We start from the raw sequence: 23279 nt of genomic DNA on the forward strand, positions 1-23279 counted from the left end.
GACCCTCTGCGTAGACACGGTGCATCTACACGCTCCTCTGTGTTGGCGCGATGCAACGACAGACTGTGTAGACGCAGTGCGTGTACCCTCGGGCTCTGCATTGGCGTGATGCGACGACCCTCTTCGTAGACATGGTGCGTCTACCCTCTGGCTCTGTGCTGGTGCTATTTGATGCCCCTTTGCCTGTTCCTATACTCTATTTCTGCCAATTCTCCGCCCCTACCCCACACCTGACACCAAATAGTTTTCTCCTCCTATCGTGTCCCACTGACGAGCCGTGAGAGGGAGTGGAAGGACTGCAAGAATACATGTCAAAGAACTTACGTGGCAGGATGTCTCGTGCTCGTGGGCTGCCTTCTGTGCACTTGATCCACTGAAAAGAGGGCTGTAGGCTGAGTTAGAATACGGAATTCGGCTGGGATCTCAGGGTACACTGGATGCAGTCATACATCATTGATGGGGATATGTACATTGGAAGCACCCCTGGCACATCCATTTTATAAACAGATCTATGCACAAAGTCTACTAACTGCCTTCTTAGTAGTGTAACTTCTCATAGCTCCCTAAGTCCCGATATAGCAGAGGCAGGTGCACTAGACTAAGTGTTGACTGCATGGAAATGAGTCTTAAGTCCCCTCGTGGCTACACAGCACTGCACTACAATCTCACAGCATCATAACTCCAGCTAAACCATATCTGACCGACTGACCAGCTGCTACGTCACTGCCATCAATCCCCCAACACTATGGCGGCTAGCCTTTATATAGGCGGTAGTGCACCCGGTACCACTTGTTCTAGAAGTTTCCAGTACTCTCGAGCATTGCGTGTGTGTCACGCAGCCGCACGTGATGCCTACATAACGAACAGGCCGTACTCCACTATGTTCGCTGTGGCCGAGGGTTGTGGCTTGTAACGGCTCCCGAGCCTTGTGATGTGGCGTAGTCCGCTCTTGTTAGCAGAGTAAACATTACACATAAGCTACGTCTGGTCACGTCCGCCTCGCTGGTAGCAAGAATGTCTAAGCCTACATCTTACTTGATTTTTAACTCTGTTTTCTATCATTCGCGACAGAAATTGTATAATTCACGAGCACAATTTTTGTAAAATACAAATTATTATGTAATTATTGTAAATATTTGTTTATAATATACTCTTAATAATTTATTTTTGTTGAAAATAAAATAAGCAGTTAATACTTGGTAAACTGTGTGAGACAGTCTGTGATAATAGAAGCCTTTGCATAACAGTTAAGAATATGTCTCCAGAGATTTTCAAATGTAAAGGAAATAATATTTTATATTATATAAATGAAGTATCCATTACAAGTTTCAAAGCATGTAAATAGGTCCATAAATTCACAAAAAACATGTCTTGCATCAGCTAAGAAATACCATATTATCACAAAAATATTTTACTGACGATCATACTATTTATCATAGTTCAAAAAGTGTGACATTTGAACTTGTTTTTCCTTAACTTTGCAAAGAAAATAAATACATGTGATTGATTTGTATAATACCATTGTTCATAAATTTGGGCTAGCATAAATAAAATTATAAAGGTTACAAGATTTGGTTCAGGTCTCTTTTTTCCAACTCTTTTGTTGACTTTTCAACCACAGTTCTGCAAAGATTTCAGTGATCAACACATAAAGACATTTGTAGTATAAAAGTTCTTATTATTTCCATATCGTCTTTCCAATCAACTCAGTAGTTGGAAGTACTGTCATCTTTCACTTCATTCGCTTTCAGTTCCGTCTTTTGTGTTCCTTACTTGGTTCATCATTTACACTCAGTATATAATCACATATCTGTTTGTCTTATGTTCATTAGTGTATGGAGTTTTCAAAGGAGCGTGTGGTACAGGCTTGGCAAATAGTGAATTAATGTCCCTATGTCAGGAGCATACATGATTGAATTATGGTTTCCAGTAAAATGATTATTTACACACACCTCACCCACACACTGCTGTTGTAACCCAACATGCTCTGTAGTGTGCCGATATTGCCTTGGCCTGCTCAATCACCAGATCTGTCTCCAATAGAGCATTTATTGATCGTCATCAGGCAACAACTCCAGCGTTACCTACAAACAGCATTAACAGTCCTTGGATTGACCAACAAAGTGTAGCAGGATGGAACTCCATCCCACAAACTCACATCCGGCACCTGTACAACACAATGCCTGCACAGCACTTGCATTCAACATTCTGGTGGTTACCGGTTATTAATGTACCAGAATTTCACATTTGAGTGTTTATCTCATGCTTGCATAAACGTGTGTTCTTGCAATATTAATAACTTAAGTGTGTTCTTGCAATATTAATCACTTAAATATGTCACATAGACAAATGTGTTCCCAAAATTTCATTACTCTTTTTTTTGTGTTGCCCTTTTTTCCGTCAGTGTAGTATCACGTAAATCTCGAAATACATCATCATTGCATCAAATATCTGTATAATGCCGTAAACGCCATCCTGATAACACCTTAATTGAAAAACACGCCACATATAATTTACATACCTCACTCATTACATCGTCATATACTTTTACTCAAGAAATACAATGCGCTACAACAGATTTTCAAAGTATGTGACTATACGCACATTCATTAGATCCCAGTTGCTGACTATATTTTCGTTGTGATTGTTTAGTCTCTTTTTTATTATTTTTTCTTCAAGGACAACAGGTTTGGTCGCAGAATAAGTTTGTTTTGTGATATTATCTTTGAATTACTTGTTTGTAACTGGAATTAATTACTGTTTCTAATGAACATCTAAATCTGATTTTAGACCCATAAATTAGACTCAGTTCTATTTTCTAATTCCCCCAATTCCAGCTTCTAATGAATTTTTGGTAGATTTTATTGTAGCTTTCTAGGAATCATAACTGGAATTATTAAGTTTTTGAATTTTTCATTTTGGCCAACACCTCAGTCATCAAATCTACATCTGCTTCACTTTTCAATATTTTTGTTTATGTAATTATACAGTTCAAAATAGAAAAAAAAAAGAAAGAGAAAAAATATAATTTTTAATCATGCACTTATCTTCATTCTTGCTTCATCATGTGGTAGTCCTTTATCCTTTGTAATTATCTTGTAGATATTTTGCAGATATTTTATTGTAAACACATTTTTCTGAAACTTCCTGGCAGATTAAAACTGTGTGCCAGACCGAGACTCAAACTCAAGACATTTGCCTTTCGCGGGCAAGTGCTCTACCAACTGAGCTACCCAAGCACGACTCACGCCCCGTCCTCACAGCGTTACTTCTGCCAGTACCTCGTCTCCTACCTTCCAAACTTTACAGAAGCTCTCCTGCGAACCTTGCAGAACTAGCACTCCTGAAAGAAAGGATATTGCGGAGACATGGCTTAGCCACAGCCTGGGGGATGTTTCCAGAATGAGATTTTCACTCTGCAGTGGAGTGTGCACTGATATGAAACTTCCTTGCAGATTAAAATTGTGTGCTGGACCGAGTTCGAGTCTCGGCAATGTCACTAAATTATACGACATACAGTTCAGGAGAAATGACATCATATACATTGAGATACGAGAAAAGTTAGCTTTTACTTAAAACAGAGTGCAACTTGTCTGTACTACACTCACCCATTGTTTGTCACTTATATCTTTAATGTCAAATATAAAGCATATTAATTTATTTGCAATTTAATCAGACATTTGAAGGTGTTTTCTGTATGAGTGTTCAATATTTCAATGAAATACATGTGGTGGTGTACTGGAACAGCATTAACACAAGCTGCTGATTTATGTCTGGAGTACAAAGGAGTTTTTGGATATTACTAAAATCAATTCAGTTATGCAATTTTGAAGTATATGGGAGACAGTGTGATATGTTGATTGAATATGTTAGTGGTTGTAAAGTATTTGTAGCATATACACGTAAGAGGCTATCAAAGTATATGACTGTACACTATAAGCTACAGTATTTTGCACAGCATCATGACTATTGTACAATTGTTTATCTACTACACAGACAAATTGCATGTGTTGGATAAGCGAAATAATCTTGCTTTCAGACATTGCACTGCATATATGATTATATTATCATTATTACATGATGTCACGCCTTAGTCATAATGTGTTTCTTACCAGTGTAGCTTGTTCGCAATATCACAGTCTGACTTGTCCTATATCATATTGCACATTTTGTATAACAAATGAGTAAATCAGTTCATAGAGACACAGTAAAATGAGAGAAAATAGTTGAAGCATGACCACCCTATGATGAAAACAGTTTGGAAATGTGTCAGATAATCCCCAAGTTATTTTATGGCACCTCTGCATCAGTATACTGTGGTATAATATTTTCACTGATGAAACTGAAAGGTGATAGTCACAGTAGTTTTGTCAAATACGTGGATGGTGAAGAAACATATGGAACCATACGACATTCAATCCCAAGTCCATCTTTCTAATACTCTTGAAACTAACAAGCCATGTAGGTCTTTATTCACTACACTGCTAACTTCACTTAGCATTCCAACAACACGTATGTCCACATATTGTAAATGTGACAAAATGCAGAGGAACTTTTCTCAGAACTCGTCATGTGCACAAATCTGTGGAATCTCACTAGAACAGTTTCATATACGATCACTGGAAACCAGCTTCAGTTCTCATTGCTTTCATGACAGCATTAGATTCAGCTACTGCCGCTACTATTTTCATCCCTCGCACTCGGTGACAGCAGCGCCAGTGGTGGCGGACTGGCAGAGTTTCTCGAAGTTGCAGTGGGCAGCGTGTACAATGCACCGTAGTATGGGGCCACGGCCACCAGAGGGGAGTACTGAGCCGGCGCCGACATGTGGGGCGTGGCTGTGAAAAGGTGTGTCGGCGTCGGGACGTGCGGAGGTGGCGGTGCTGACGATGGAGGCGGCGGGAACAGGCCCTGTGGATGAATGGTCGGGGGCGTGAGAATGGCACACAGTAGTTCATTCTGAGTTGTACAGATAAATCAAAGGCATTGTGGTCAACTGCAGAATCTGACCTTAGTGTCACAGCTGCGATCTACAAATCTGCAAAATTAGGTGACAAATCCATTATAGATCCTTCAGAAATATCAAAATATTTAAAAAGCTTCTTTCTTTCTTTTTTTTTAAATGTATAAATATTGTTACTGTAAGTGGTTACATAGGTAATGTCCTTGAGAAAGGATATTATTTGCAGATAAAACCTAGGCAGCTTGTTTTATTAATTTTAATTTTTGTTTTGTTAATTTTAATTTTTGTTTTGTTAATTTTAATTTTTGTTTTGTTGTACTACATGCTCATCATCAGCAGTCCTAAAGAAGATATATAGTAATATAAGACACAGCATTTTATGTTATAGATTATATGTCATGGGATTTGGGATATTTTCATAATTTTGCGAATTTTGTGTTAGACTGCCTAGTGCTTACAAATATTTCATTTTAATTTCTTCACAGACTTTTTTGAAGATCTTTGTGGGAATCTGCCATTAATTTTGTTCTGGCATAAAGTCAAATGCTGGCACCACGGTAGAGCAGAGAAGGTTGTGAAGAAAACGTCAGCAAATACTACACAGACCAACTCCTCTCTAGGACGACGAGACAGTAGTGGCATCTACATGAAGAGAACATAAGCGCTGCGCTGCCTGGCCATGGCCCAGTTGAAGACTAGCCATTCTAAGAGCTCTGTAGCAGTGACTTAGGAACTGTATAATTGTATATACTAAGGAGATTTTTAATTTTTTTCTGTCGCCATTGCTTGCACCACCTCATTGAAAATTCTCAAGGTTAAATATTGCCATTTATCTTAATGTAATAAACATTCATTAATACAATTTGCTTGAATTGTTGTCTAGCGATCCGAGAGAGCAGGTTTCCTAGGCACTCTATATTTGACGAGTAGGCAGGACACAAATTTTATCTGGGTATCAGCATGTCCTTGTACTCGTAACCATGAGGTTAAGCATGCTGTATAATATCAGTGATGTCTTCTGTTGTCAAAGAATTTGGTTCATGTGTATGTTTTCTGTGGTTTATGTGATGTGTGTGTGATCGCTTTGTTTCGTTTATTGTCATACATGTATTAAATATGGTTAATATAAAAATAAAACGTACAAAATATAATTAGTATAAAACCCGTCATGTTTCGTTTAAGGCTTGCTTTATCTTTGGACAGCTGTGCGGGGTAGTCGTGAGGTCTAGGGTGCCTTGCCACGGTTCGCACGACTCCCTCCGTCAGAGGTTTGAGTCTTCGGTGTGTGTGTGTGTGTGTGTGTGTGTGTGTGTGTGTGTGTGTGTGTGTGTGTGTGTCAATAAATACAAATAATGTCGTTCATCAATTACATTAAGGCTGCAGGACGTTGTGAATATAAAACATAGATAATGTCCTTTCCTTTGGTTTAAATCGGCGTTATACGGAGGTTTTAACTGCAGATAAAGGTGTAGAAAATATGGCATTATATTTTTTTAAAAATACGTCTGGAGTGCATAGTATAATCACAAGAGCAAATAAAACAGGTGCCATGGCAATATCAGGGCCCCTATACATAATAATTAATCACTCATTTTAAGAAAAATGCTCCCCAGATTCTCTAAAGTATATAATGGTGAAGCAGTTATTGAAAGAAGGCTCAAAGAGAGATCTATGAAACTGCTGACCAGTAAGTGTTCCTCCAGTTTTTTCAAAAGTATTTGGAAAAATAGTTGCAGCTCCGATCTAGAACTACAAAGAAAAATCTCATCTCACGTCATTAAATCACTTTAGCTTTGAGAAAGGCAAAAGTACAATATGTGACATCAACAAAATTACTTGAGAAATGATATTCATCTTATGACAGTCCAAAGAGTCACAAGAATTTTTTGTAAACAACTTATGAAGGCCTTTGACTGTGTAGTCCACTGCTTTAAGTTGGGAGTATCCATCGGTGTTCTGATTGGTTTGATGTGGCCTTCCATGACTACCTTGTCAACCCTTTCATCTCCAGGCAGCACACTTACACCTAACATCCTCCGTTACCATTCCATATTGTTCTATAAATTAGAAATTTATAGAGTCAATGGTTGTGCCTTGCATTCACATTTAACAGAATTAAAACAACATAAATCGCAGGAAATAGTTTGTCTGATGGAAAATTATTTCACTCATGGCCTTGCAAGGTTCCATCACAGACCCATTTCTGTTTTTATTTTATAAAATGATTGACCCCTACATATAACAACACATTTCTAAAGAAAGCAGGTGTTGACAGATGTGAAAAATGCCGAACTATCACTTTAATAAGCCACGGCTGCGAAATACTAACACGAATTCTTTACAGACGAATGGAAAAACTGCTAGAAGCCAACCTCGGGGAAGATCGTGTTTGGATTCCGTAGAAATGTTGGAACACGTGAGGCAATACTGACCCTACGACCTATCTTAGAAGCTAGATTAAGGAAAGGCAAACCTGTGTTTATAGCATTTGTAGACTTAGAGAAAACTTTTTACAATGTTGACTGGAATACTCTCAAATTGTGAAGGTGGCAGGGGTAAAATACAGGGAGCGAAAGGCTATTTACAATTTTTACAGAAACCAGAAGGCAATCATAAGAGTCGAGTGGCTCGAAAGGGAAGCAGTGATGGAGAAGGGAGTGAGATAGGATTGTAGCCTATCCCCGATGTTATTCAATCTGTACATTGAGCAAGCAGTAAAGGAAACCAAAGAAAAATTCGGAATAGGAATTAAAATCCAGGGAGAAGAAATAAAAACAGTGAGGTGTGCCGATGACATTTTAATTCCGTCAGAGATGGCAAAGAGCTTGGACGAACAGTTGAACGTTAATGGATAGTGTCTCAAAAGGAGGATCTAAGATGAACATCAAATAAAGCAGAATGAGGATAATGGAATGTAGTCGAATTAAGTCTGGTGATGCTGAGGGAATTAGAGTAGGAAATGAGACACACAAAGTAGTAGATGAGTTTTGCTATTTGGGCAGCAAAATAACTGAGGATGGTCGAAGTAAAAAGGATGTAAAATGTAGACTGGCGATGGCAAGGGAAGTGTTTCTGAAGAAGAGAAATTTGTTAGGACGAGAAAAGAAGCATTTGAAATGTGATGCTATAGAAGAACGTTGAGGATCAGATGTGTAGATCAGGTAACTGATGAGGTACTGAACAGAATTGGGGAGAAGAGGAATTTGACTAGAAGAAGGGATCGGTCAGGAGGACACGTTCTGAGGCATCAAGAGATTGCCAATTTAGTACTGGAGGGAAGCATGAGTGTAAAAATGATAGATGGAGACCAAGAGGTGAATACACTAAGCAGATTCAGAAGGATGTAGGTTGTAGTAGTCACTCGGAGATGAAGAGGCTCGCATGGGATAGAGTAGCACGGAGAGTTGTGTCAAACCAGCCTTTGGACTGAAGACCGCAACAGCAACAATATAACAACTTACTCAGTTTTAACTGCATATAATGCATATGTACTCATTGAAAGTGAAACCGGAGAACAGATTTCCTGAAGGGCCATTGATACCCTAGATAGCTTAGAACACGGATTTGATCTGAACGAATCAAAATTAATCACGACAAAGACCCAAATGACACAGTTTACACTAAACAACAAAAATTAATAGTTTATAAATCAACTGTAAAAATCATGAACTTATGAAAGGAAATTCTTTGCAATTCCTGGCGATAGTTCTAGAAAAAGATTATCACTGTTTTCACGTCTAACGGTTTTGGAAACTACATTGAACACTCGTGCATTTTGAATGACCGTATCGTCCTATACTCTATAAAAAGTGCCTATCACAGCTACCCTGAATCTGTTGTAGCTGTGGAGCTGAGGGAGTGTAAGTAGTGTAAATAGAGTATTACATATGGCTTGACGACCAGGACCTGAACGAAATATTCCAAGTCACTTGCTGAATGCGTATTTCACGGCTACAGCTGCAATGGGTATAGATGTATTACTCAGTTGTGACATGTGAAAATTTGTGTCAGGTCAGGACTCGAACCCAGACTTTCTACTTATTGTGAGAACTAGGCTAAACCAATTTGGCTATCCATGCAAGCTCCCTGGCCATATCCAAACGTCCATATGCCACTGTCCATTTCCTTATATTTTAGTCTTATGCACATCTCCCTTTGACCTTAAAAACCATTCAAAAGCCAGATCGCACAAAATTTTTTTTTTTTCGCAGGTTCAAGACAACCGGTTTCAACAGTCTTAGCTGCCATATTGAGGTCTTCATATTTTTTTTTATTTTTTATTTTTTTTTATTTTTATTTTTAAAAAGTGCAACATGTTCGTTTCACGCTCATCTCATGTACAAGATGTCACCTGGATGAAATGAGAATGTAAAAAAAATTTAAGACCTGAAGATGACAGGTAAGACTGTTGAAACACCGGTTGTCTTCTGCAACCTTGGCCCCTGAATGTTTTTTAACAATTAAAACAGACCGCCCTTGTACTTCCATAATGAGAAAATTCAATCTTCCTTTAACCGTTTCGCTGCTATAGGCGTGATGCCTGCATTCTGTACTGAGGGCGGCGTTTGTTACGGCTGTACTGCTCGCCAAAATGCTGGTGCCGGTTCTTAGAGACGGCGTTCCGGCCGATGTGAAATACTTGTTACCCTATTTTTCGAAAACTATTTGGATAACAAATTTTATTTCACATCTTACAGTCTATCTTCATTCGATACAGAACTTTTCGTTATGCGTCATACTTCCTGCGCTGCATCAAATTAAGTAAAACATTGCACGACATTTTAAAGAGTTTGCAGAGCCAAAAACGCGCTGCATAAACTTTGCGTTTGGTTGATTTTAGCTCATACGTTTCAGGGAATGAAACGTAGATAAGCTATCGAAATTTTATTTAAAATTGAGAGCAGAACGACATTTCATTTCGTTCTCGACTTACTGGCTTTTATATCCGAATGCTGGTTCGCACGTCGCGGCCATTCATGTCCTTGTGCATCGCGGATCATGTGGACATTACAATAGTCATAATCTCATAAATGATTCAAGATACCGAAATTAGTGTATTTGCAAATGATAGATGCAATGAGGCACATATGTTGAATGATAAATACTTGAAACTATATTTTTCACCGAGGTATGGAAGTAACTCGTCTGCAGCAGTGAGAGGTCGGCGGCTAAGTACGCATTCAGATGTCTGTAGCGCTTCAGGAAATCCCAAGCTGCACGGTCATACGTGTCAACTCCTGGGGAACGGCTTAGCAGGACGTGTGTACACGTCCACAGCAGCGAAAGTGTTAAGTTCGCAACAACACTTGATTTCCGCTCAGGGAGAATGACAGACACATGCCACAAGGAGATCATGTTATCGTCGTATGCCCCATCTCAGCTTACGATAGTTACACATGTTTTGACGATCAGCAGCTGGTCTCGATTCCTTGTGGGAGTGTCATTCTCTTCGAGTGCAAACGAAGTAATGTTGTCAGCGTGAAGGAAGACGTGCCTGAGAAACGATACAAAGAAGGGGACAGTAAGATATGGAGGTTTGGATCGGGCCATGGGGCGTGCACAGATAGCCAAAAATGGGTAAGGTGGTCATTCTTGATAAAGTAGGAACTCCGGCCACGAGTCCCGGTCCAGAACAATATATGTCACAACTGGTTAATATATCTCTACCAATTGCAGGTGATGTCATGAAATTCGCGTTCAGCGAATAACACGGAAGAACATGGAATATCATCATAAAAAAACTATTATTATGAGTGTGTGTGATGTTAAGCCAAGAGATTCACGATAACTACTATTTTAGGGTCTAAATACACTGACGGAAATAAATCGAATTAGAGTAATGAAATTTCGGTAATATACAGGGTGATCAAAAAGTCAGTATAAATTTGAAAACTGAATAAATCATGGTATAAAGCAGATAGAGAGCTACAAATTGACACACATGCTTGGAATGACATGGGGTTTTATTAGAGCCAAAAAAAATACGTTCAAAAAATGCCCGACAGATGGCGCTTCATCTGATCAGAATAGCAATAATTAGCATAACAAAGTAAGACGAAGCAAAGATGATGTTCTTTACAGGAAATGCTCTATATGTCCACCATCATTCCTCAACAATAGCTGTAGTCGAGGAATAATGTTGTGAACAGCACTGTAAAGCACGTCCGGAGTCATGGTGAGGCATTGGCGTCGGATGTAGTCTTTCAGCATTCCTAGAGATGTCGGTCGATCACGATACACTTGCGACTTCAGGTAACCCCAAAGCCAATATTCGCACGGTCTGAGGTCTGGGGACCTGGGAGGCCAAGCATGACGAAAGTGGCGGCTGAGCACACGATCATCACCAAACGACGCGCGCAAGAGATCTTTCACGCGTCTACCAATATGGGGTGGTTCTAATAAAACCCCATGTCATTCCAAGCATGTGTGTCAATTTTTACATCTCTATCTACATTACTCCGTGGTTTATCAAGTTTTCAAATTTATACTGACTTTTTGATCACCCGGTATTTGTCTAGGCTACACATTTAAGTGATTAACATTGCAAGATCACAGGCTATGAAATTGTGAGATAAGCCATTGCAAATGTGAAATGCTGCTACATTAATAACAGTAAAACTGCGAGAATGCATTGTGTCACACAGTGATGGATGTCGGTTTTGGGATGGGGTTCGGTGCCTGTTGCGCCTGGTCGCTCAGAACAAAAAAATGGTTCAAATGGCTCTGAGCACTATGGGACTTAACTTCTGAGGTCATCAGTCCCCTAGAACTCAGAACTACTTAAACCTAACTAACCTAAGGACATCACACACATCTATGCCCAAGGCAGGATTCGAACCTGCGACCGTAGCGGTCGCGCGGTTCCAGACTGTAGCGCCTAGAACCGCTCGGCCACCCCGGCCGGCCGCGCAGAACAAGGACGCTTAATGCTATATGTGGATGACGCTGGAGTTGTCCTCCGATGATGTCCCATATGTGCTCGACTGGTGACAAGATATGGTAACACAGCAGGCCAAAGCAACATGCCGACACTCTGTAGAGCATGTTGGGTTACAACAGCGGTATGTGGGCGAGTGTTGTCCTGTTGGAAAACACCCCCTGGAATGCTGTTCGTGAATGGCACCACAACAGGTCGAATCACCAGATTGACGTACAAATTTGCAGTCAGTGTGCGTGAGATAGCCAGTGCTCTTGCTGTCGTACGAAATTACACCCCCGACCACACTTCCAGGTGTAGGTCCAGTGTGTCTAGCACCCAGACAGGTTGGTTGCAGGCCCTCCACTCGCCTCCTTGTAACCACTACAAGTGCATCACTGATACCGAGGCAGAACCAGCTTTCCTCGGAAGACACAATAGACCTCCAGTTTGCCCTCCAGTCAGGTCTCCCTTGACACTACTCGCAAATGGCAGTGGTTAGGGGCCAGAGGGATGCACGCTGCAGGGCATCTGGCTCAGAGCTACCCGTGAAGTAACCGATTTGTAACAGTTCGTTGTGTCAGCCTGATGCTAACTGTTGCTCAAATTGCTACTGCAAGTGCAGTATGATGCGCCAGAGCCATACGCCGAACACGACGTTCTTCCTTATAGGTAGTACCATGTGGCTGTCTGGAGCCCAGTCTTCTTGGGACCACACATTTTCGTGACCACCACTACATTCCTGCCTAGTCTTTCTGCTGTATTGCAGAAGGAACATCCAGCTTCTCGTAGCCCTATTACACGACCACGCTCAAACTCAGTGAGGTGTTGATAGTGGCGTCTGTATCACCTTATAGGCATCCTTGACTAACATCAACTCACCAGGTCCAATCTCACGATCGCGTGCAGCGTGTATTTAAAACAAACCTATAAGGGCTTTCAAAGAGAAACGAGCTGTAGGCATAATTACAAAAATGTTCAAATGTGTGTGAAATCTTATGGGATTTAACTGCTAAGGTCATCAGTCCCCAAGCTTACACACTACTTAACCTAAATTATCCTAAGGGCAAACATACACACCCATGCCCGAGGGAGGACTCGAACCTCCGCCGGGATCAACTGCACAGTCTATGACTGCAGCGCCTGAGACCGCTCAGCAAATCCCGCGCGGCGCATAATTACACAAACCAGTACCTGTATGTTAGAAGTATTGACCTGGCTGTGAGACACTTGTCCCACTCTGACACCAGGCGGAGAATGGCTGTCTCACAAAATTCCCGGGGCTGCGATGTTAACCAGTTCCGCACGTACAGCTGGACGTCGTCATCCGAGGTGAATCTTTTGCCCCTCTTCTGATTCACTTCCTGCAGCACGGGACAACAGTGAATGGCCAACGTTACTCGCAAACGAGCACCCTTCGTCAAGCAATCAAATCAAAACGACCAGGCAATCTCACCTGTGGAGTCATTCTGCTCCACGGCCAACACAGTCGCGGCACTATTGCAGAAATTCAAATGGCAGGTTCTCAGCCGCCCTCTATACAGTCCGGACCTCTCTCCCTGTGGTTACGCCATTTTTGGTCCCCTTAAAAAGGCTCTGAGGGGCAAACGATTCACCTCGGATGACGACATCAAGCTGCACAAGCGGAAATGGTTAACATCGCAGCTCCGGGGATTTTATGAGACAGCCATTCACCGCGTTGTGTCACAGTGGGACAAGTCAACACCCAGGACCAACACTTCTAACACACAAGTACTGTAATTACGCCTCCGGCTCGTTTCTGTTTGAACGCATCGTCAAAGTGGCTAGCGTCCCTTTTATGCGACTGGCGTAAAATTTGAATAGACATCATCTTTCAGATGTAGAAACACGCCTATAGTCCTTTCATCATAAGAATAAACCTGACGTAAACAAACATAAACGGGATGATTGGTCAGAAGCCATAGCACACGTACACTGGTGCTGTTACGCTCTTGGCAGTAGACTCTACTTTGTATGAGATACATTATTACTACGTCACATCAAATGAAACTTTAAGACATTCCAATGTATTAATAGCCATCAACGTTTCACGCTTTAGCTATGTAGCGTTTATTTCAAAAGTCGTGTCTGCACTCTTGTGATCTGATTGTCGCGCTGTTAATACGCAGTGTGAAAATGTCTGAGGCTGCTTACTGTTCCGCAGTGAAACACGCGTTTGGAACACGGTTAAAAAGTGCCGAGAAATTGGTTGTTCTTAATGTTTTTCATAAATTCTCAGGTATAATCGGCTTTGAAGTTTTCTACAGGTATTACATACAGTTGAGACGTCAACTCAAATAGTATTTATAGTGGTATCGGTAGTGTAGTAGGCTGAATATAAACCGTAGGCCATGGTTCGCTCGTTCAAGTTTTACCAGAGTAATTCTTTTTTTCTCGTTCAGTTTGAAATGCCTACATCTCATAATAGTAATTACGAATACTGCAGTTATGATGGCCTAGCGGGTCTAGGCGCTTCAGTTTGGAACCGCGCGACCGCTACGATCGCAGATTCGAATCCTGCCGCGGGCATGGATGTGTTTGATGTCCTTAGGTTAGTTAGTTTTAAGTAGTTCTAAGTTTTAGGGGACTGATGACCTCAGATGTTAAGTCCCATAGTGCTCAGAGACATTTGACCCATTTTTTTGCAGTTATGAATAAATCACGTCTTCTTGTTTCTAATTACATATCGCACGCGAAATTCCTGTTTTCATTTCAAATATAAATTCTCAATTATCGATATTGTATGAAACACTGTTAGAAAAGGTTGCTTAAATTAAGAAAACATAACAGTCTAATTTTTGAGGGCAAAAATGAAAAACTAAATTCTCTTTATTTGGACTGTCCATTATTTTGTACTACAGATGTACGAAGTGTCATAGAATCACAGAAAACAATCATTTTCACAACATCGAGCACACCATACAAATGCTGCATTTTTACATTTACCGCTATACCATTACAATATGAACCCAACAGAACTGATCTGGAGCCAAGTTAAAGGATTTGGCCACGACAACTAAAAAGGCTGTTAAGCTGCCAGACACGCTGGAACCAACACACGCAGCTTTTTCACATGTCACTGCCGTGTACTGGCGGAATAGGAATAGCACCTCATAACAGAAGAGGAGAAAATGCGCCGCCTGTGTGTCTTCGTGGATTCTGTTGTTGATCGGTTCGTTATCAGCGTAGCAGATGACAGTTCAGAACTGAGACGTATTTCTCGGATTCGGATAACGAAGGAGCTAAGAGATTACCTGACGACTGACTGTAGTTAATACCTTCATTGGCTTCAATATTAGTACGGTGAAATTCTTGCAGCACGCTACTGCATCATATTGTTTCTTAGCTCGTCTCTTTTTACGTCGGAACTGCAAATGCTCACACCATTGCAGGTTAGTTGGACCGCTGGCTGGCCAGTGCTGAGCTGACAAAGTTTAATGCCCTGGTAAAGCTGTTGTCCCGCGTTATCGCTCAGTCTATGTAAGTATCACAGCATAAATCGTATACCTACGATCGTACTTGAATGTACTGGTCACAGCTTGGCTTCTGCTCCACATGAAACGAATTCCAGCGAGATTCAAGCAAACGCAGAAGAATACATGGCGTAATGTTTACATCAGGTTTATTCTTCTGATGGACAGAGTATACCAACTTTCGTTTATGTCGGACAATTCCTCATTGGTGTTGCGATATTTCTTCTGTCAGTGTGTTTTAGCCAATGCTTTCATTTTGACTTATGACTGTATCGATACACATAGGATATCGATACACAGAGGATATAAAATGTAGACTGGCAATGGCAAGAAAAACGTTTCTGAAGAAATTTGTTAACATCGAGTATAGATTTAAGTGTCAAGAAGTCTTTTCTGAAAGTATTTGTATGGAGTGTAGCCATGTACAGATGTGGAACATGGACGATAAATAGTTTAGGCAAGAAGACAACAGAGGCTTTCGAAATGTGGTGCTACAGAAGAATGATGAAGATTAGACGGGTAGATCACGCAAGTAATGAGGAGGTACTGAATAGAACTGGGGAGAAGAGGAATTTGTGTCACAACTTGTCTAGAAGAAGGGATCGGTTGGTAGGACATGTTCTGGGGCAGCAAGGGATCACCAAGTTAGTACTGGAGGGCAGCGTGGAGGGTAAAAATCGTAGAGGGAGACCAAGAGATGAATACACTAAGCAGATTCAGAAGCGATTTAGGTTGCAGTAGGTACTTGGAGATAAAACAGCTTGCACAGAAACCAGAACGCCATTATAAGAGTCGAGTATAGATTTAAGTGTCAGGAAGTCTTTTCTGAAAGCGTGTGGAGTGTAGGCATGTATGGAAGAGAAATATGGATTGGAATAGAAGCGTTTGAAATGTGATGCTACAGAAGAACGTTGAAGATCAGATGTGTAGGTCACGTAGCTAATGAGGAGGTACTGAACAGAATTGGGGAGAAGAGGAATTTGTGGCACAGCTTGACTAGAAGAAGGGATAGGTCGGTAGGACACGTTCTGATGAGTCAAGAGATTACCAATTTAGTACTGGAGGGAAGCATGAGGGAGGGTAAACATGGTAAAGACATGAATACACTAAGCAGATTCTGAAGAATGTAGGGTACAGTAGATACTTGGAGATGAAGAGGCTCGCATGGGATAGAATAGCATGGAAAGCTGCATGAAACCAATCTTTGGACTAAAGATCGCAACAACAACATATCGATACATAACAAATGAGAATATGTATGGGGAACTATTACAATCATGTGAATGATACCAGAAGCCAAAAAGAAATAAACTTCATGCTACCCTCGGATTTGCACATGTGATTTCTCAGTGCGTGAGACTAGTTTGTGAATGTAGAGTAGAGAGAGAGAGAGACAGACAGACGCAAGGAGTGGGCTGTTGACGGTACCTGCCTGTGAGCCATCTTGAGGCGGGAGGTGAGCTGCTTCTTCCACTTGGTGCGCCGGTTCTGGAACCACGTCTTGATCTGCACCTCCGTCAGCGCCAGAGCCTTGCTCAGCTCCATCCGCTTGCTGACGCTCAGGTACTTGTCCAGCTGCCGACAGACACCACCTGTACGTCACAAGCTGACACCCACTTTCTCCATGAAGTTCATATTGTGTATTACAAGACTGAATGCTAGATACATCGTTGAAGTGGCTGTGTCTCATCAGAAATGGAAGGGCTCAATGTGTTATCGTGGTCGATGAAAAAGAGTTGTGGAACATGCAGCCTACACAACATTATTATTCATAAATTAGCCCCAAAAGCTGTCCAAGGGATACCAAAACAGTGGATATGGTGTGTAAAACATTTTCAAACTTCTTGTCGCTTTAATTCGGGGTAAAACCTCGAGCTTTTGACAATTACCTCCACCGTCTTGATCAGGAGCGACTGACTGTCAAAACTAATGTTGTGGTGGCCGCATGTACACCATAGACTGCTTCTGATTGATAGCTAATTGGATAAAGCACATGGTGTCAACGTCTGCACTGGTTGGCGCCACAGTGTAAACATTGCGACGAACATCCTCTGGCTCTCCTCTGCATCGACAGCTCGCTTCCATGCACCGCTAAGATTATATCCGCTATCACGGTTGAAGTTCTTCTCTCGCATTCTTATTTCATCTGCCTCTTTACCTACAGAGCGCTAGTATGTGGGAGCCTGGTACGAAACGTTTGTTTGGTCAAGCAGTATTTTATGTTTTTTTGTGAGGTTGTGCCTAGTAACTGCAGATTTCTGCGCTCCTCGATTTTTAATATGTCGTTGATGTCCTGCACAGCAGTCGGAAACAGTGCGGGTGAACTGACCAATGTAACTGCTTTTGTGCTCAGGATTGTTGTAAATCCCTGGGCCGAGGCTGTCGTTAACAGGGCGGTGGTACCACCAGCGCAAATGTCGACACCATCTGCGACAGCTTTACGTAATTACCGACCAATCAGAAGCCGTTTATGGGCTGCATAAGGCCACCACAGCAGCTGTTCTGACAGTTACTTGCTCCTGACGAAGACGGTGGAGGTAGTGGTTGAAAGCTCGAGGTTTTACCCTGAACTGACTCGGAAAGTAGTCCGAGAATGTTTTATACAACAGTGGCATCGCGAAAGACTTTGTTCTCACAATGTATATGGTATTATCTAGAAAGCAGGCAGCGAATAGCGGCATTAAGACGTGATAACGTAACAGAAAGTCTCATTTAAGCAACACATTTAGCTTAAATACGTGTGGAGTACCGCAGGGCTCTGTTCTAAGACCTCAATTTTTTCTTCATTACGTTAATGATATTTACTTTCAGTAAAGCAAAAAAACAGAAAAAAATTATTTGCAGATGTCACTGGCATTTTAATTACATCAAATTCGAAAACATTTCTTAATGGTGTGCAAAATTATATTTATTTGGTCACGAACCAGTGTTCGGTTTCTTAGCATGTCTTCAAGTGACAACTGAGTACCGCAAACATGGATAAAATGATGAGCAACTTACAATGATATTATTTTTACAGAAGATACAAAAATGATACAGAGAGTTTACACAGCAAAACATTACTCTTTTTGTCACATGTAAACAGTTACATTAACTAGAAATGGAGGACAAAGTTTTTTGTGGAGATACATTAACAGTTGATGAGAAATAGATTAATTTATAATCTGAATCTAGTGTCTGTAACGAAAACTTAATTTATCAAAGGAGAGAAAGGAACTGAGTCTGATCATTTAATAATAAGCAGGCAGCAGTCTGTGCCATTTGTTGTTGTTTTACAGCTTTTCAATTATGGTTACAATGTTTATGGAATCAGCAGTGTATACATTTTAATGTCTAATTACTAACAGGTTTCAATAAAATAAGATGATAAATAAATAAAAAACTGTGTTCATCAACCTTCACTCCTCCCAACTTCTACAAGAAATGTATGAATCGGTGAGTAGGAAAAGGAGTCCATTTCTTTTTTCTTCAACTTACATTTGCGGGAGTTAACTGATCTCTATCGTCTGGTATAACAAAGGATCATGCACCAACAATGGAAGTGCTCGTTAAATGGGATTGTATTAGAGAAGGGGCCATTTCCAGTAAAGAAGCGTATAGAGGATGTGTTCGAGTAAAAGAGAAGAAACGAGATGATGTAAAGAAAATTCTGCGATACATACTAGACGACCAGAAACCATTTTATAACAGTATCTCTTAGTGGCCTGCGAAGGACTGATAAGTTGAACAGGAAGCAAGCCACCATTTTCTGCTTTGTTGTATTTTGATGGTGGTTGTTACAGTGTGAATAAACCTGTATGCTCATAACACATACTTTTATTCCTGAAATGAATATGATTAATATAAACTTCTAGAACACAATCATTCCTCTGCAGACAGGACGCTAGTTGGCTCATCAGCATCATCAGGCTAGAAAGGCTCACCTCCCGTACGTTCAAAGTGGGTTACTGACCGCGCTCCGTGGTTAAAGTATAACGTAATGGTGTAAATTGTTTCGCCTTCGGCCACCTGCTACGTAGCATCTCTACGACACTACTCTTAAAACCATTGTGTAGTAAAACAGTTTATTGTGGCCACTGAAAAATGTACTTTCTGGGACATGACCGCTTCTCCAACTCACCAACTCGAATGCAATGGCAAGTCTTGACAATACATCACTGAAGTCAGTTACTCAAACAAAAGTTCTAGGAATGTGGTTGTAGAACAATTAAAAATGAATTGCCATGTGAAACATTTCGAAACAAAGCTTTCAAAATTGTTATGCTCTTCGTGTCTAGGCCACACTGCAAACAGGTCTACAATTGTTCAAACACATTGTGCATGCTTTGATTCATTACTTCGGTTTGGCCTTACCTTCAAGGGAAATTCAACCCTCAGCGAAAGTCTTGATGGCCCAGTAAAAGCGGGCAGGGCTATTTGCGAAGTAAAGAAATTTGAATCATGTAGACCACACTTCGTATAATGAGAATAATGAGCCGCCAAGCCTTCACATATATGCATCTATCCTTTTTATAAATACTTTTCAAAATATATTTAACTTGTGATTGGTTTTTGGTAATACTTTTGTTTGATTTGATTTCAGTTATTGATTATTTATGTGTAGTAGAGTAATAATGTATCACGTAGACTATTAAATACCGTACTGACAAATTTTTTTAATCACAACGTATTTAAATTTCAGTCTAGTACAGCATTTATTGTTGGATGTGCGATCATTTTGTACCCTGGATCCTTTTTTTTTTATTGTTGGGATAAACTAAATTTTCCGGAGTAATTTTTGCAATTTCAGAAAACGATTGCGACACGTAAAAATTGAATGCCATCATTTAGATATGATTTTTTTTTAATCGTCGGTCTTCTGACTGCTTTGATGCCGCCAGCCAGGAATTCCTCTGCTGTTCCAAACTTCTCGTCTCAGAATAGCACTCGTAACCTACGTCCACAGTTATTTGCTGGATTATTCCAATCTGCGTTTTCCTACAAAGTTTTTGTCCTCTACAGCTCCCTCTAGTACCATGGAAGATATTCCGTGATGTCTTAACAGATGCTCTACCATCCTGTCCCTTCTTCTTGTCAGTGTTTTTCATATATTGCTTTCCTCGCCGATTCACGGGGAATCTCATCGTTCCTTACCTAATTTTGAAATTTCTTTTGTAGCACCACATCTCAAACGCTTCGATTCTCTTCTGTCCTGGTTCTCCCACAGTCAATGTTTCACTGCCATATAATGCTGTGGGTCCGAACGTACATTGTCAGTAATTTCTTCCTCAAATTAAGGCCCATGTTTCATACTAGTAGACTCCTCTTCGCCAAGAATGCCCTCTTTGTCAGTTATAGTCTGCTTTTGATATCCTCCTTGTTCCGTCCGTCAGTTATAATTTTGCAGCCTAGTTGGCAGAATTCCTTAACTTCATCCACTTCGTGTCCATCAATCGCGATGTTAAGTTTTTCGCCGTCTTTATTTCTACTACTTCTCATTACTTTCGTCTTTTTTTCGATATACTCTCAATCTACATTCTGTATTCATTAGACTGTTCTTCTCATTCAGCAGATCCTATAGTTCTTCTTCACTTTCACTGAGAATAGCAATGTCATCGACGAATTTTATTATTGATATCCTTTCACCTTGAATTGTAATCGCACTGTTGAAACTTTCTTTTATTTCCATCGTCGCTTTCTCGATGTATAGATTGAAGAATAGGAGGGAAAGACTACATCCCTCTCTTGCACCTTTTTAAATCCGAACACTTCGATCTTGATCCCCCACTCTTATGTTCTTGATCTCCCACTCTTACGCTCCGTCTTGGTTCTTGTACAAATTGTATGTTACCCGTCTTTCCCTATGGCTTAACTTTATTTTTCTCAGAATTTTGAACATTTTGCACCATTTCAAATTGTCGAACGCTTTTCCAAGATTGAAAAAACCTATGAAGATGTTTTCATTTTTTTTTCCATTTTGCTTTCGGTGCGAACCGCTACTTCAGAACTGCCCCTGTGATGCCTTTACGTTTCCTAAAGCGTGACTGATCATCATTTCATAGATCCTCAATTTACTTTCTATCATTCTGTATGTCATTCCTGTCAGAAACTTGGATGAATGAGCTGTTAAGCTGACTGTGCGGTAATTCTCGCACTTGTCTGCTCTTGCAGTCTTCGGAACTGAGTGGATGGTGTTTTTCCGAAAGTCTGGTGGAATACTGCCACTCTCATACATTCTAGACGCAAACGTCAATAGTCATTTTGTTGCCATTTCTCCTAATGATTTTAAAAATTCTGAAGGACTGTTATCTATCCCTTCTGGCTTATTTTACCTTAAATCTTCCAAAGCTCCTTTGAATTCTGACTCCAATACTGGAGACCCTTTTTCTTCTATATCGACTCCAATTTCCTCTTCCAACACGTCGTGAGACAAGTCCTCCCCCTCATAGAGGCATTCAGTGTATTGTTTCTACCTATTCGTTCTCTCCTCTGCATTTAACAAAAGGTTCAAATGGCTCTAAGCACTATGGGACTTAACATCTGAGGTCATCAGTCCCCTAGAACTTAGAACTACTTAAACCTAACTAACCTAAGGACATCACACACATCCATGCCCGAGGCAGGATTCGAACCTGCGACCGTAGCGGTCGCACGGTTCCAGACTGAAGCGCCTAGAACCGCTCGGCCACACCGGCCAGCTGCATTTAACAGTGGAATTCCCGTTGCACTTAATGTTACCGCCATTGCTTTTAATTTCACCGAAAGTTGTTTGATTTTGCTGTATACTGTGTAAGTTCTTCCCACTATGAGTTCTGTTTCGATATCTTCACATTTTTCATGCAGCCATTTCGCCTTAGCTCCTCTGCACTTTTTATGTCCTTCATTCCTAACTGAGTTATGTTTCTGTATTCCTGAATTCCCCTGAACATTTTTGTACTTCCTTCTTTCATCTATCATGTGAGGTATTTCTTCTATTACCCTTGATTTCCTCGCAGTTATCTTCACTGTACCTATATTCTTCTATCCAACTTATGTGATTGACCTTTTAGAGATGTCCATTCCTCTTCAAGTGAACTGCCCACTGAGCTATTCATTAGTGCAGTATCTACAGCCTCAGACATGCGTATCTCTTAATCCTGTAGTATTTCTGTATTCCCCTTCTTGACCAGTCTCTTAAATTCAGCCTACTATCACCATTACTAAATTGTGATCTGAATCTATATGTGCTCCTGGGCACACCTTACAATTCAATATCCGGTGTAATGTAACTGAAATCTTCCCGTATCTCTCGCCCTCTTCCTCTTGTGATTCTTGAAAAAAAATGTGTGTGAAATCTTATTGGACTTAACTGCTAAGGTCATCAGTCCCTAAGCTTACACACTACTTAACCTAAATTATCCTAAGGACAAACACACACACCCATGCCCGAGGGAGGACTCGAACCTCCGCCGGGATCAGCCGCACAGTCCATGACTGCAGCGCCTAGACCGCTCGGCTAATCCTGCGCGGCTGTGATTCTTGAACAGAGTATTCGCAATTACTAGCTGAAATTTATTGCAGAACCCCATTAGTCTTTCCCTTCTCTCATTCCTTCTCTAATTTCTTCTCTTCTCTCATTCCTAGTACCAATTTCATATTTTCCTATATCCCCTTCTTATACCACTTCCCCTATAAGCGCATGCCAGCCCCCCTTGACTATTACATGTTTGTCACCCTTTACGTACTGAATTACCCGTTCAGTATCCTCATATACTATCTATCTCTATCTTCAGCTTGCGACGTCGGCATGTATACCTGAACTATTGTTGTCAATGATGGTTTGCTGTCGATTCTGATGAGAACAACCCGATCATTGAACTGTTCACAGTAACTCTCTCTCTCTCTGCCCTACTTTGCTATTCATAACGAATCCTACTCGCGTTACACC

At 40.8% G+C, this 23279-nt stretch overlaps 2 protein-coding genes across 4 annotated transcripts in view; one reads left to right on the plus strand and one right to left on the minus strand.

Moving 5' to 3' along the window:
* The window catches only part of LOC126428472 (F-box/LRR-repeat protein 2-like), a 135433-nt gene extending 129159 nt beyond the window's left edge, over positions 1-6274 (plus strand). For 2 of the 3 annotated variants that reach the window (XM_050090409.1, XM_050090408.1), the window contains exon 13: positions 5449-6270. In XM_050090409.1, coding sequence (XP_049946366.1) covers positions 5449-5458 — 10 coding nt within the window. In that variant the 3' untranslated portion in view covers positions 5459-6270. Of the gene's footprint in view, positions 1-5448 lie in introns of all 3 variants that reach the window. The other variant, XM_050090410.1, reaches the window with a different exon arrangement.
* A 3022-nt stretch (positions 6275-9296) lies between these two features.
* Positions 9297-23279, minus strand: part of LOC126428368 (motor neuron and pancreas homeobox protein 1-like) — a 144292-nt gene continuing 130309 nt past the window's right edge. Inside the window, exons 6-7 of the mRNA XM_050090297.1 lie at positions 16802-16948; positions 9297-9314 (exon numbers count right to left, since the gene is read on the minus strand). Of these exons, the coding sequence (XP_049946254.1) occupies positions 9297-9314; positions 16802-16948 (165 nt within the window). The remainder of the gene's footprint in view (positions 9315-16801; positions 16949-23279) is intronic.

This window comes from Schistocerca serialis, chromosome 12 (genome assembly GCF_023864345.2).
Source record: "Schistocerca serialis cubense isolate TAMUIC-IGC-003099 chromosome 12, iqSchSeri2.2, whole genome shotgun sequence".
NCBI classification, from domain to species: Eukaryota; Metazoa; Arthropoda; class Insecta; order Orthoptera; family Acrididae; genus Schistocerca; species Schistocerca serialis.